This window comes from Pteropus medius, unplaced genomic scaffold (assembly GCF_902729225.1).
Source record: "Pteropus medius unplaced genomic scaffold, Ma_sr-lr_union100, whole genome shotgun sequence".
Lineage (NCBI taxonomy): Eukaryota > Metazoa > Chordata > Mammalia > Chiroptera > Pteropodidae > Pteropus > Pteropus medius.
The window spans coordinates 5,718,099-5,731,199 of record NW_024349799.1 but is presented as its reverse complement, the minus strand read 5'-3'; the positions used below and the strand labels follow the sequence as shown (position 1 = coordinate 5,731,199).

Sequence of the window (13,101 nt, the reverse complement as noted above, 5' to 3'; positions counted from 1 at the left end):
AACAGATTTACCACTACAGATAATAAAACAAATTAGAATACCTGTTTGGACTTCCTCAGGAGATGTAGGTGGTGTAAGAGTAACTGAAGACATAGCAGGATCTCTTGTGGAAGCAGGCACTTGGTGGACACCCAAGCAAGAAGTTGAACAGTGAGAGGATCCCACAGAGCTTGGAGTAGGAATGTCTGACTGAGGGACTAGAACAAAACATGCTGGGTAGATCATTCGGACACCAGCTGAAAGGAAAGAAGACAGGAAAATCAATCACTACTGTGATTGTAGTAGAATGTTTCACTCAAAAATACTATAATGGAAAAGTAGATATACTATCACATTTGTTTACGTAATAATATATTTAATATTTTTATAAATATATGCTCTTTTTGGGATAAGGTTTTTCTAGAACCATAAGAAGCTGTTAGTAGTGGTTAACCTTCAGTGAGAGAGACTTAGAAGAAAGCAGCTTTCTCTGTTCATTTTTGGATTTTTCAAAACATGAATGTGTATTACTTTTTTAAAAATCCTTATTAGCGAATTTGACCAACTCTAAGGTATAGTAAAAGTTATTTTAAAAGTTTAACAAAGGTAATCTGGGCACTAGAAAATGGACTGTTTTCTTCAATGTCTCTATTTTAAAAACCTAATTTGTTTGTGTTTTGCTTCTGTTTTTTGTCACAACTACACTGGTAATAACGTATTTAATGAAACTGAATACTGATATTCATTTATTTTTTAAAAAATCCAAATAAGGTAATCTTCATATATACCATTACCACATGATTCCACTAAACACAGTGTTGCAGACTCTAATCTCAATTATCGGCTCAATTATACATTCCCCATACCTCCCATATCTCTCTAAAGTGAAGTACACATCTTCACCCCATTGTTAAGGCATGGCTGTATAACCTGTTTTGGAACTTAAGTGCATATATGTCACATCCCAACAGGAACTTTAAATGTGCTTGCAAAATCAGTGCAGCCTCTCTTACTTCTGTCCTCTGCCTTGAGATTAGCATGTCTCAAATATAGTTTACCTTGTTAATCTGGGTCCCTGAATGAGAAAACACACAGAATATAGCCAATCTAAATAGAGCTGACTTAGAGAAGATGAAAGCCCTAAGTCCTTTTTGGTACATATTCTGCCCTTTAAATTATTGGAGGTGACAGTTCTACCAACTGTTAAAATACCGCATAACACATGTTGTTAACTTTCCAGCCTCCAAATATTCATTCACAATTATTTTCTTCCTGCCATTAGTATGCTTCCTCTGGGTGGAATATATTTCCCTACCCCAATGACTTTGGTTTGGCCATGTGGCTAGTTCTGTCTGAGTGTGAGAAGATAAATCCTAGCTGAAGCTTTAAATACACTTACATGGTTAGACTCAGTCCCTAATATCCCCCTGTTCTTGTAAGAACGGCATGTTCCAGATACTAGGTACTCCTGAACCTAGGATACAGAATAATAAGATACAAGGAGCCAAACCACAACCAAACTGCAGCCCTTATGCAACGTGAGCAGGAAATGTCTGGTGCTGAAAGCCACTAAGGTATTGAAGGTGTTTATTAGTTAGCAAAATCTAACTAATACATACGGTCATATATTTTCCCCATAAGATTAATACTCAGAATCCGTACCAACAAGAACTTCTACTGCAGCTAAAGAATCATCTTCCCAATCCATATCTTCCTGTTTTTCTTCAGACATCTCCTTCAAGCAAGATGAGATAGGATAGAACTGTTTCCATTCACCAATTAGTTTTTTTGTAGCTGAATCGGACATCTTGAACGCCTGTCCTGTGAGAGTGCCATTTAGTCCAAATGGGCTTAAGATAACTAGAAACCCAAAACAGACATCAAATAACTAACTAAACACTGTTAAACCAAATGAGATCACATCGAACAGTATGACAAGTAATTATGCAATTCTAAAAAAGAAAAGAAAACCCATAATGATCATTCCTGAGAAAAGCAATTAATTATGCTTCATTATTGTGAAGATAAGTACAATACTAAGTTTATTATAAAAACTTAAAATTTTGTCTACCCCAAAATCTCAGATGGATAAAATTTCACAATGAACTGGGAATACTTGTATATCCTTCAACTTCTCCTGATTCCACTATGGAAAACCAATTTGAAAGAAAAAAATGTGTATATGAAATCTAAGTACTTATTATGTAACACCATGTACATTTTTAAAAAGCAAATAATAGACTCAGAATTAAAACAAGAACACACTGCCAGTCCTTAAAAACAAATCAGTAATCTCATAAAGTATTTCCCATAGATAAATTATACCAAAGTGCCTGTGTTATATGTTCAAATGACTTATGACCTAACACGCAAGATGACCATAAAAACATGAAACACATGTATGTGTAAATGGTATTTTAAAAAACACTTTAAAATATGCTACCATTCATGTACAAAAATGTTAAAAATAATATTTGTATTAAAAAAACATTTCATTCACTTAATATTCTAATGGGGAAGACCAAAGTAAACTACATCAGAATCATCAATAGGCTAAATTTCATTAATCGCAAAAATGTAAAATAACCAATTTCAATAAAAATTTCCTTCCAACGACAATAAAAGATCAAATTTTGAAGCCAACAAAATAATCTACCTTGAAATGGGCTATTAGACTGTTGAGCAAGGGTGATATGCTCTTCACTAAGAAGGTACACAGGTTGATGTTGGTTAATTTCCACACTGGTACAAACATTGCTGTCTCCATGCAAGAAAAAGGTGAAAGAGCAGGACAAGTGTTCACTATTAAGAAGAAAAAGTTATATTTTAGTGATAATATGCCAAAAATCTTAACTTGCTTTTCTTAATTATGAAGCTATACTACAAAATGCATTCTCTTTAACCTAGAAATTCTACTTCATCATCTGAAGGGGAAAAAAATCACAGATATGAGCCAAGATTTAGCTATAAGAAATGTTCTTTGCAGCACTGTTTATAGAAAAAGCTGCAAATAGGGGAAGCAGTCATGTTACGTGTACATACACATACGATTATAATATAGTCACTAAAATAAGGTGGGAGTGGGTTTAATGGAAAGGGTAGACTATGAAAACAGTATACCTCAATTTTTAAAGATAAAAAGAGCAATTTCTTTGGTGAAAAAAGGCTAGGTGTGTAATAGAATTAAGAGTAACCTAATTTTTATTTTCTCCTCTACTAAGAAATTAAATACAAACATATTCTCTGATTCTATTATTTATGAAATAGAGCCACATCCAATCAATCATTTAATGTACTGCCCTTCCCCCAGCCCCAACGAAGTTATTTTAAAGCAATGATAGGTCTTACAATTGAAGGCATCCTAGAATCAAAGTTACATGCAAAACAGCATATTTTATGAAATTTACATATGGTTGGGTATACAGGTAGAAAAATAAGTTTCCAAGAAGCAGATGTGTCCCTAAGATAAAATTTAGAAAGGTCAAGGGCCCAAAAGAGAACGATATTATACATGAGGACGATTCCACTTTTATTATTCCTTCTCCATACATTTTTCTAATTCGTCCAATTTAAAGAATCAGTTCTTTAAAATGTAGCAATTAATAAGCTCAAAACGTGCTGTATATTATCTATACGCTCTCTTGAATTATTTCTAGACAAGGCAAAAGCATAATTAAAATTAAGTTGTAGTAAAATAAGTAGGAAAACAAGGTAGGGAAGAGGTGAAGAGCAATGCAGAACTGAGAATTTTTTCATCTAATATATATTAAGGAGCCAACAGATAATGTCTAAAATTAATAGAACAAGAAACTGAAATTTAAGCTTATCATTCAAGTTAAAAAAAATGAAAATAATATAACTGAAAACTAACTATAAAAAAAATCTTATCTTTCAGGGTAAAGAATTAGTAGACATTGTATCTAAAAGCTGATCAAGGTCTAGAGGTAAAGCATTTCTGGAATTATGGCACACACAAAAAAAGAAAACCTGGTTACTTCCAGGGATTGGAACTAGAGCAATTAAGCAGGGATCTTAAATTTTTCTAAATTTATAATACCATTCCGTACTGCTTGAATCATATAACTTTTAAATTTTTTAAGTTTTGAATTCTATACACTAATTAGTGATTACTATATCTTTCTCCGCTCCAGTATTATTTTTTTTAAACTTTTATTTGGAATAATCTTAAATTTATAGAAAAGTTGCAAAGATAGTATAGAGAGTTCCCATATACCCTTCACCCAGTTTCCCCTAATGTTATCATCTTACATAACCATGCTACATTTGTCAAACAAGTAATTGACGTGTTGGTACGTTACTGTGCTTGCTTTGGCAGCACATATAAATACAGAGAAGATTAGCACGGCCCCTGTGCAAGGATGCCACGAACATTCATGAAGCGTTCCATATATTTTTTAAAATACTAAAGAAAAAAATTATTGGTACATTACTATTAATTAACTCCAGTCTTCATGAAGATTTCCCTGGATCTTCCACTTAGGCCTCTTCTCTAATCCAGAATTCAATCTAGGATACCACTGCACTTAGCCAATAGGCTTTTCCGCCCAGCTTTATTGAGGTATAATTGATAAAGCCAATAGTTTTAAATTGGAAATAAACTTTTAAATTATTTAATAAATAATGCTTGTTTCTCTTTTCATTAAAAGACACCCAACTGGAATAGCTATTAATTACAAAGATAAGACATTTGCTGTAATATGAGTATAAATCTAAAATAATCACCAAATCAAGGTAAGTAAAGAGACTGCTAACTAATCACTTGGAGAACTGTCCACCAATTGCTGCTAATGCTCACTTTAACTCAATTTTATTATTGCTTTCCAGCAACAGTAAGGTACCTATACTACAAAACAGACCAAAAAAACGACCAAACATAAATCTATCTCCAAATGCTTAAAATAAAAAACCACTTACATACATTCAAGAGAACTCTGCATTAAACTTAATATTATATTTGGATCTAAATGCACTATACACATAAGCATCAAGTGAAAGCAAATGTTATTCCTTTATTCAACAAGTATTTTATGGCTAAGCACATGATATTATGCTAAGCACACAATTATTTAATTATAGTTAATTAAATATAGACTAATGCTATAATAAAAACCAGGTACAGGATACTATGAGAATGTCTTAAGACCTAGACAATGAAAATAAATCTTTAATAAAAGTTATTCTTACTTCCTACAGTGCCCTACATCAACCTACCTACCCCCCGCACCTCATCTCTTACCAGTCTTCTAATACTTTCTCTTCTCCCTCAACTGGCCTCTCTGCTGTTCCTGAAACACACCAGACCTTCTCATACCTACTGTACGTGACCTGAAACTACATTCCAGATACCTACATTCACCTTTGTCAAGTTTATGTTCAAATACCTTCTAGGTGAGGTCTTCACTGATCATCTTACTTTAAACTGCCCCTCAATTCCTCTTCTGGTATTTGTTTTGTTTTGGCCAAATAGTGACAATCTGACATATTATATGGTTTGCTTATTTCTTACAGAATCTGTCTCCTTTGTTCAATGTTGTATCCCCAGCATCTAAAATAGGTCCTTGGCAGAGTATATACACACTAAATACTATACAATGAAGTCCATATCTGAACTACTTATCTCTTACTAAACATATTTTCTTATTAAGTCTGTATCTATAGTTACCCAAGCCAGAAACAAAAATCTTAATTTTTCTTTTGTCCAAAACTCCCTACATTCAACTAATCAATCTATCACTAATTCCTACTTATTCTAGTTCCTAAGTAGCTATGATTTGTCAGTTCTTTATCTTAAGGTCTGAATAACTATTACAATCTTTAATATGTCTTGTTGTTTTACACTGCTGCCAGCACACTTTCTAAAAATTAATTCTGATCGTGTAACTGGAAAGCTTGAAATCAACAGTTCCCCAATGCCTTCAGGACTAAATCGAAAACCTTAGCATAGCAGTTTAGACCTTTCACAGTCTGATCCTTGCCAAACTCTATAGACAAAGATACTTAATCTACCAAGAACTCCCCCTTTGTTTCCCACAAATTTCTCATTTCTTAATCATTCCTCAAAACTCCTTTAAGCATCTATGTGTTCCCATAATATTCTATACTTATAATATTTATCATAGTACTACTATCATTTACTTACTAATTGAACTACCTGACAGGTTGTAAATTCTTTGATACTAGGAATTATAACTTTAACTTCTGTGGAAGATTGAGGTATTGGTCCCAATTCTTCACTGATCTCTCATTTTTTAAATCATGGGTTAAAAAATAAATAAAATTTACCATCTTACCCATTTCTAAATGTACCATTAAGTATATTCGCATTGTTCTTAAACAGATCTTCAGGACTTTTTCATCTTGCAAATAAAACTACACGCATTAAACAATTCCCTCTTTCTACCTTCTCCCAGTCCCTGGCAACCACCATTCCACTTTCTATTTCTATAAATTGGACTACTACAGCTACTTCACATAAGTACAACCATACAGTATATCTTTTTGTGACTATCTTTTTTCACTTAGCATAATGTCCTTAAGTTTCATCCATTGTGTAGCATGGGACAGAATCTCTTTCCTTTTAAAGGGTGAATAATGATCCATTGTATGTATATAAAACATTTCGTTTAACCATTCACCCATCAATAAACATTAGGGTTGCTTGCACCTTTTGGCTATTGGAAATAGGATGCTATCAACATGAGTATGAAATATCTCTTCAAGATCTTGTTTCAATTCTTTTGACTATATACTCAGAAGTAGGATTACTGAGTCATATGGTAATTTTATTTTTAATTTTTTGCGGAAACTCCATACTGTTTTCCATAGTGTGCACCATTTTGCAATCTCATCAACACTGCACAAGGGTTTCAATTTCTCTATCTTCTCTAATATATTTTTCATGTTTTTTTTTTAATAGTACCCATCCTAACGGATGGAAAGTGGTATCTCATTGTGGTTTTGATTTGCATATTGCTGATTGGTGATGTTGAGAATCTTTTCATATGTTTGTTGGCCATTTGTATACCTTCTTTAAAGAGATGTTATTCAAGTCCTATGCCTATTTTTAAATCAGGTTGTTTGATTTTTTTGTTTACTTGTAGGAGTTCTTTATATATAGTGGATATTAACCCCTTATCAGATATGATTTGCAAATATTTTCTCCCATTCTGTAAATTGCCTTTTCACTGTTGATTATGTCCTTTGACAACCAAAGGTATTTAAGTTTGATTTGGTCCCATTTGTCTATTTTTGCTTTTCTTGTCTATACTTTTGGTGTCATCACTAAGAAAGCATTGCCAAATCTAATGTCACGAAGCCTTTTCCATATGTTTTCTTCTAGTTTTATAGTTGTAAATTTTGTTTATGTTTTTAATTCATTTTGAGATAATTTTTTTATATAGTATAAGATAAGCATCAGCTTCATTCGTTTGCATGTAGAGATCCAGTTTTCCCAACACTTTGTTGAAGAGACTGTCCTTTCCTCATTGAGTGGTCCTGGAACTCTTGTCAAAGACCATTTGAGAAAACACACACACACACACACACACACACACACACACTTTTATTCCTAGACTTTATTCCATTGGTTTACATATCTGTCTTTATGCCAGTACCACACTACTTTGATCACTGTAGCTTTCTCTGTATTACGTTTTGCTCATTCCGCCACTCCCTTTTTATCCAGGCTCTTTGGTGTGACTTTGTAGTTCCTCCCCTTAGTGGTGAAATATACCTTCCTAACCCTTAACTTAGGCTTGCTTTATGACTTGCTTTGGCCAAGCAGAAGCTTGAAATGTGCTTCTGCAATTTGGCTTGCCCTCCAGTGCTTCTTTCATAGCCATAAGAACATGCCAGGCCTGGCTGGCTCATTAGTCTAAGGTGAATGAGAATCATATGGAATACACTTGTACCCACCTATAGTTTACAGTGTGAAATAGACTGGTTAACCCTAGTTGACCTGCAGATACATTAATAACAATACATAACTGATGTTTTAAGCCCTTACGTTTTAGAATGGTTTGTTACACAGCAACAGCTGATACAGAAATTAGCACCAAGGGTGAGAAGCTACCATGACAAAAACCAAAATACATGGTATTGGTTTTAGGACCAGATAATTGGCAGCAAAGAATATAAAACACTGAAAAATGGAGAGAAAATTATTATGGGGGGCTGGGAAATGGTGGACCCATGTTATGTAATGAAAAAAATAATTCATAGCACTGTTGCCTAAAAAATTCTGGAAGGCAGGAGATGTGTCTAATGAACTTACTGAGTTGGGGAACTGGATAAAGTTAAAATATAATTTGGGTGTCAGGAGCTATACTTGATAAAGTACTAAAAAAAAAAAACAAAAAACAAAAAAAAAAAGAGGAACTCAGGAACTTGCTAGTTTGCAAGCATAATTTAGAGAAAACACAGACAGCCCAGAAACTACAGAGCCAGGAAATAAAACTTTCTCAACAAAGTGATGATGTGGCCTATATTACAACACAGCCTCAAGGGAAAGACCAAATCAAGAGTGACTCTAATACCCTTGTGTTAAGAATACCAAACATGATTTTTAATACCAGTTGAAACATTAGGAGTTTTAAAATTTACCCCATAGCCTCTGTACATTTATTTTCCTCAAAGAAGGTATTTAATTTAAACATACACAACTAATTTTGTTACTATATGTGGGGATGCATACATAGCCATATTTGTGCTTTTCTTTCGAGTGTCCTCTTTTCTGACGTAATTTCTTCTACAAATAAGATTGAGTTATAGAGCATATACACAATATAATTTCTAAATACTATTTTTATCTTAGTAAGCCACTAATACTTAATTTCTGAAAGGGATATGCTAATTATATGTATTGACATAAAATAGGTAGAAATCAATTTAAGGCATTTTTCTCTCTAAACAACAACAAAAAACACAAGAACTTAAAAGCAAGATCAAAAAGCTTTTAAAACGTTAAGAAAAATTCATATTTTGCTGGTTATAATGACTGTGTATTTTTTAACATTTCGAGCTTTTCACAGGTTTTTTCAGGAAATTTTAGAAGAGAAGTATTTTTTGGTACAGGGGGCAAAATGCATTTAAAGGGGGACTTACTAAAACTAGTGTCAAGGAAAACAATAAGGAAGTGATTCAAGCAAGAATAATCTATTATGTAGAGAAATTATAACTTGATTAGTTTGGAGGATCAAGTAAGTATGCTATACAAATGACTATGAATGTTGTGTGCTATGCTTACTCAGTAACTGCAGAGCAGATATGAAAACCTGAATTGAAAATATTTCCAAGAATATTTCCACGTTCTTTATCTTCAAAAGACAAAGAGACTAAGAGACCTCAGATTTCTTGTTCTTCTAATCAGTGAAGTACAGTTCTTAAAAATACAGCTCTCAACTTTGTTTTATTTCATACATAAAATATTAAATGAGAATAAAAAAGGATACTCAAAATGAATTTTTGCCATAACATAAAAAGGAAACAATGTAACTAAAAATTTTCCTAAGGAGATTATAATAATCTGAGAAATGTTAAAAAGAAATAAATGTACATAAATTCTATTAAATGTTATTCAGGAAAATAAATGTAATCTAGTATATACAAAAATCATGGTCCATTAAATGAAGGCCCAATATAGCTTTCTATATGTTTGATGAGCACCTGACCATCTTAATAACTTTTAAATCAGAAAAGAAAATGTGGCTCTATGAAGTAAATAAACATATCTCCAAGGGGTCTTTGTAAAAACCCAAATTTCTAACATGCAAATAGAATCGATCTCTCAGCTGTTTATCTGCACTGCCCTACTCACCAGCAACTCTCAATTCCAGCTATGATCAAAGAAAAACATCACCTCTTACATTGCTAGCATAGGTTCCCAGTATAATTTGATCTAAAATGGTTTAAAATAAACCAAGTTTGTGCACAATACAGGACAAAGCACTAAACATTCTAAATATGGGATAAAATTTCTGAAATTCTTATATTATAGGCAATATTCTAGTTAGAAAATATTACAGAACAAAAAAGAATGTTAGGTAATACTGCCATACTAAATTCACAATGGCTTTTCTTTCAAGGAGACATCATTGATAATATCGCCTAAAAACATTTTTGGTACTTAGCACTTAAAAAAGTGAAGTCAAAACAAATATGTGTAACTACAGCGAGAATCTAAAGTACTGTTAGCTACTATAAAGTACTGTAGAGAATACCATTGCACTCTAGGAGGTTACACTGTAATAATCAAAACGAAAAGTTATGAATGGGGCAGAATTTACAGATGAAACCTTAACAGTCTTGTTGTAGAAAAATGTTCCTCATTTAAGTACTAAAATGAAAAAAAAGATTTCTAAGACAGAAAATGAAAATATGCGTATAGATTAAAGTTAGTTATTCTACAACAGGTGAGTATGTATAACCTATTTTTAGCATTTATTAGGTAGGTACAGAAAGATGATACCCTATTTTGCTGGTAAGGAATTCAAGGCACAAAGAAGTTAAATGGCTTAGGATCACAAAACTAGTTAAAGGAAATGTTAAAATCCCAGTCACCCTATCAACCAATTATAAATGGGGTAAAGGATTTTAACAGACATGTACCCAAAGAAGTTATACAAATGGCCACTAAGCACATGAAAAGATGCTCAACATCACTAATCCATTAAGGTAATGCAAATCAAAACTATTACAATAAAACACCACTTCACACCCATAAGGTAAAAAAGAGAAAAAATAAGAAAGGAAAAGGAAGGGAAGAGAAAAGAAAAACATGTGGAGAAACTAGAATGCTCCTGCACTACTGGTGAAATGTAAAATGGTGCAGCTACTGTGAAAGAGTTTGGCGATTCCTCAAAAAAAGAACATAGAATTACTACATGATCCTGAAATTCTACTTCTGGGTACATTCCCAAAAGAACTGAAAGCAAAGACTTGAACAGACACCTGTATACCAGTATTTATAGCAGCCCAAAAGTGGAAACAGCCCAAAAGTGGAAACAATCCAACTGTCCACTGACAGATGAATAAATGTGGTATAAAAAAATACAACAGAATATTATTCAGCCTTAAAAAGGAATGAAATTGTAGTGCATGCTACAACATGGATGCAAATCTTGAGGATATTATGCTAAGTGAAATAAGCCAGACATAAAAGGACAAATACCATATGATTTCACTTGTATAAAGTACCCAGAACAGTGAAATTCATTAGAGACAGAAAGTAGAATGGTGGTTACCAGGAGCTGGGAAGAGGCAAAAGGACGGACTATTTAATGGGCTGATTTTCAGCTTGAGATGATGAAAAAGTTCTGTAGACAGATAGTGGTGATGGCTGCACAACAATGTAAATGAACTTAATGCCACTGAAAAGTGGTTAAAACAGTATATTTTGTTGTGCCTATTTTACCATTAAAAAAAAAACAAACACCTAGTCATCTTGATTCCTAGATTATTCCATTAATTCAATAGCTTCCAAATCTGTCTTTCATTAGATCTTTCAAAAATTCCAAAGCTCAGGCCATACTCTCAGGTTAAAAACACAAGCATCAATATTTCTTAATCTCTCAAAGTGATTCCACATCCAGACAAATTTGGGAACACTGCATTAATCTATATTTCTATAGCCTTCATTGTAATTTTTTAAACTTCTTAAATTTACAGGTATAATTTCAATATTAGGTATTCTTAACATATCCCCTTGAAAAGGGGATTTATATTAAAATTCGGAAGATAAAATACCTTATCCATGAACTTTGTACATATTTCTGCTCACTTAGTAAACATATTACTGACCACATACGTTAAAGACTACTTAGAAAGCAACAACATATTACAATTTACAAAGTGCACTTCAAGCACTCTTTATAATCTTGTATTTCCCCAATATAAGTAATTTTTAAGTATTTTGTTTTACTCTTTCTTATCATTTTAAAAAGATGTTAACTACAGGGTCTCAGATCTGTCTCATAATTTTTACTCCCTATAATCCAGCTCCAACACTTTCAAGCTTTATGACCTTGGCTGAACAAGTTACTTAACCTCTCTGTGCTTCAGGTTTAATGACTGTAAAATTGAAGTAATAGGGTTATTGTGAGAATTAAGCTAATACATATTAAGCACTAATTTCAAACACTGCCTGGCCAGTTCTGCTTAGGCAAAGGTTTCTCACTCCCTTCTCCCTTTCAGAAAAAAAATTTCTCTATTACCATTCATATCTAAAACCAATAGTTCAAAAAGGCAGATATGTATGAGTCTGTAGTAAAAATCATAGTAAGAAATGATAGTAAGAAAAGTTTAACTGGGAGGAAAAAAAGAAAAGAAAAAGAAGTCTTTCTTAGCACTTAGTTTTTCTCATAAATGCTTCTGGAAAGCATGAGAATGTGGAAAACTGACTATGCTAATCCTAATGACTCAAGCATCATAGAGAAATTTGGGTTATTAGTACTATTATATCATCACGTAATATTTCAGAAACAGAATGCATAATAATCTTGATGATGGACATTAACGACAGATCAGCACAGACAGGCTGCAGTGAGGAAAAAAGAGACAGTATTTATGCCCAACTGGCAAATAATGGGTACAGCCTGACATAAAGTGAAGGTTTCCCCTACCTTTGAGATTCTAGAACACACAATTTAGCATACAATTCCAAGAGAGTTTGCAGACCAGAGAGAAGATTTTTTTTTTTTTTTATCAGTAAACACTACAAAGTTCAGCTGGGCTTAAAAGCTCTAAAAGCCGGTTCAAATTAGGATGTACTCTAAGTATAGAATATATATATATATTAGACTTCAGAGACTTAGTTAAAAAAAGTAAAACATCTCATTTAATACCTTTTGCATCTTTACATGTTAAAATGATATTTCGGATACACTGGATTAAATCATTAAAATTAATTTCACCTTTTAAAAAACTTTAATGTGCCTACCAGAAGATTTTAAATTACCTATGTGGCTCACATTACATTTCTATTGGACAGTGCTATTTTATAGAAGAAGAGGGGGGAAAAGTCCTTAGAAAAAACAAAATAGTGATAGCTCTTAGCTTCCCTAAAAGTTGATTTTCAGAGGTACTGAGGAACCCAACCAAAGGACA

At 32.9% G+C, this 13,101-nt stretch overlaps 1 protein-coding gene and 1 pseudogene across 3 annotated transcripts in view; one reads left to right on the top strand and one right to left on the bottom strand.

The window, feature by feature from the left end:
- The window catches only part of MED13 (mediator complex subunit 13), a 98,097-nt gene that overhangs the window by 70,804 nt on the left and 14,192 nt on the right, over positions 1-13,101 (bottom strand). For 2 of the 3 annotated variants that reach the window (XM_039885825.1, XM_039885824.1), the window contains exons 4-6: positions 2,636-2,781; positions 1,642-1,839; positions 42-236 (exon numbers count right to left, since the gene is read on the bottom strand). In XM_039885825.1, coding sequence (XP_039741759.1) covers positions 42-236; positions 1,642-1,839; positions 2,636-2,781 — 539 coding nt within the window. The remainder of the gene's footprint in view (positions 1-41; positions 237-1,641; positions 1,840-2,635; positions 2,782-13,101) is intronic. The other variant, XM_039885826.1, reaches the window with a different exon arrangement.
- LOC120621364 (uncharacterized) lies at positions 4,300-4,393 on the top strand (annotated as a pseudogene).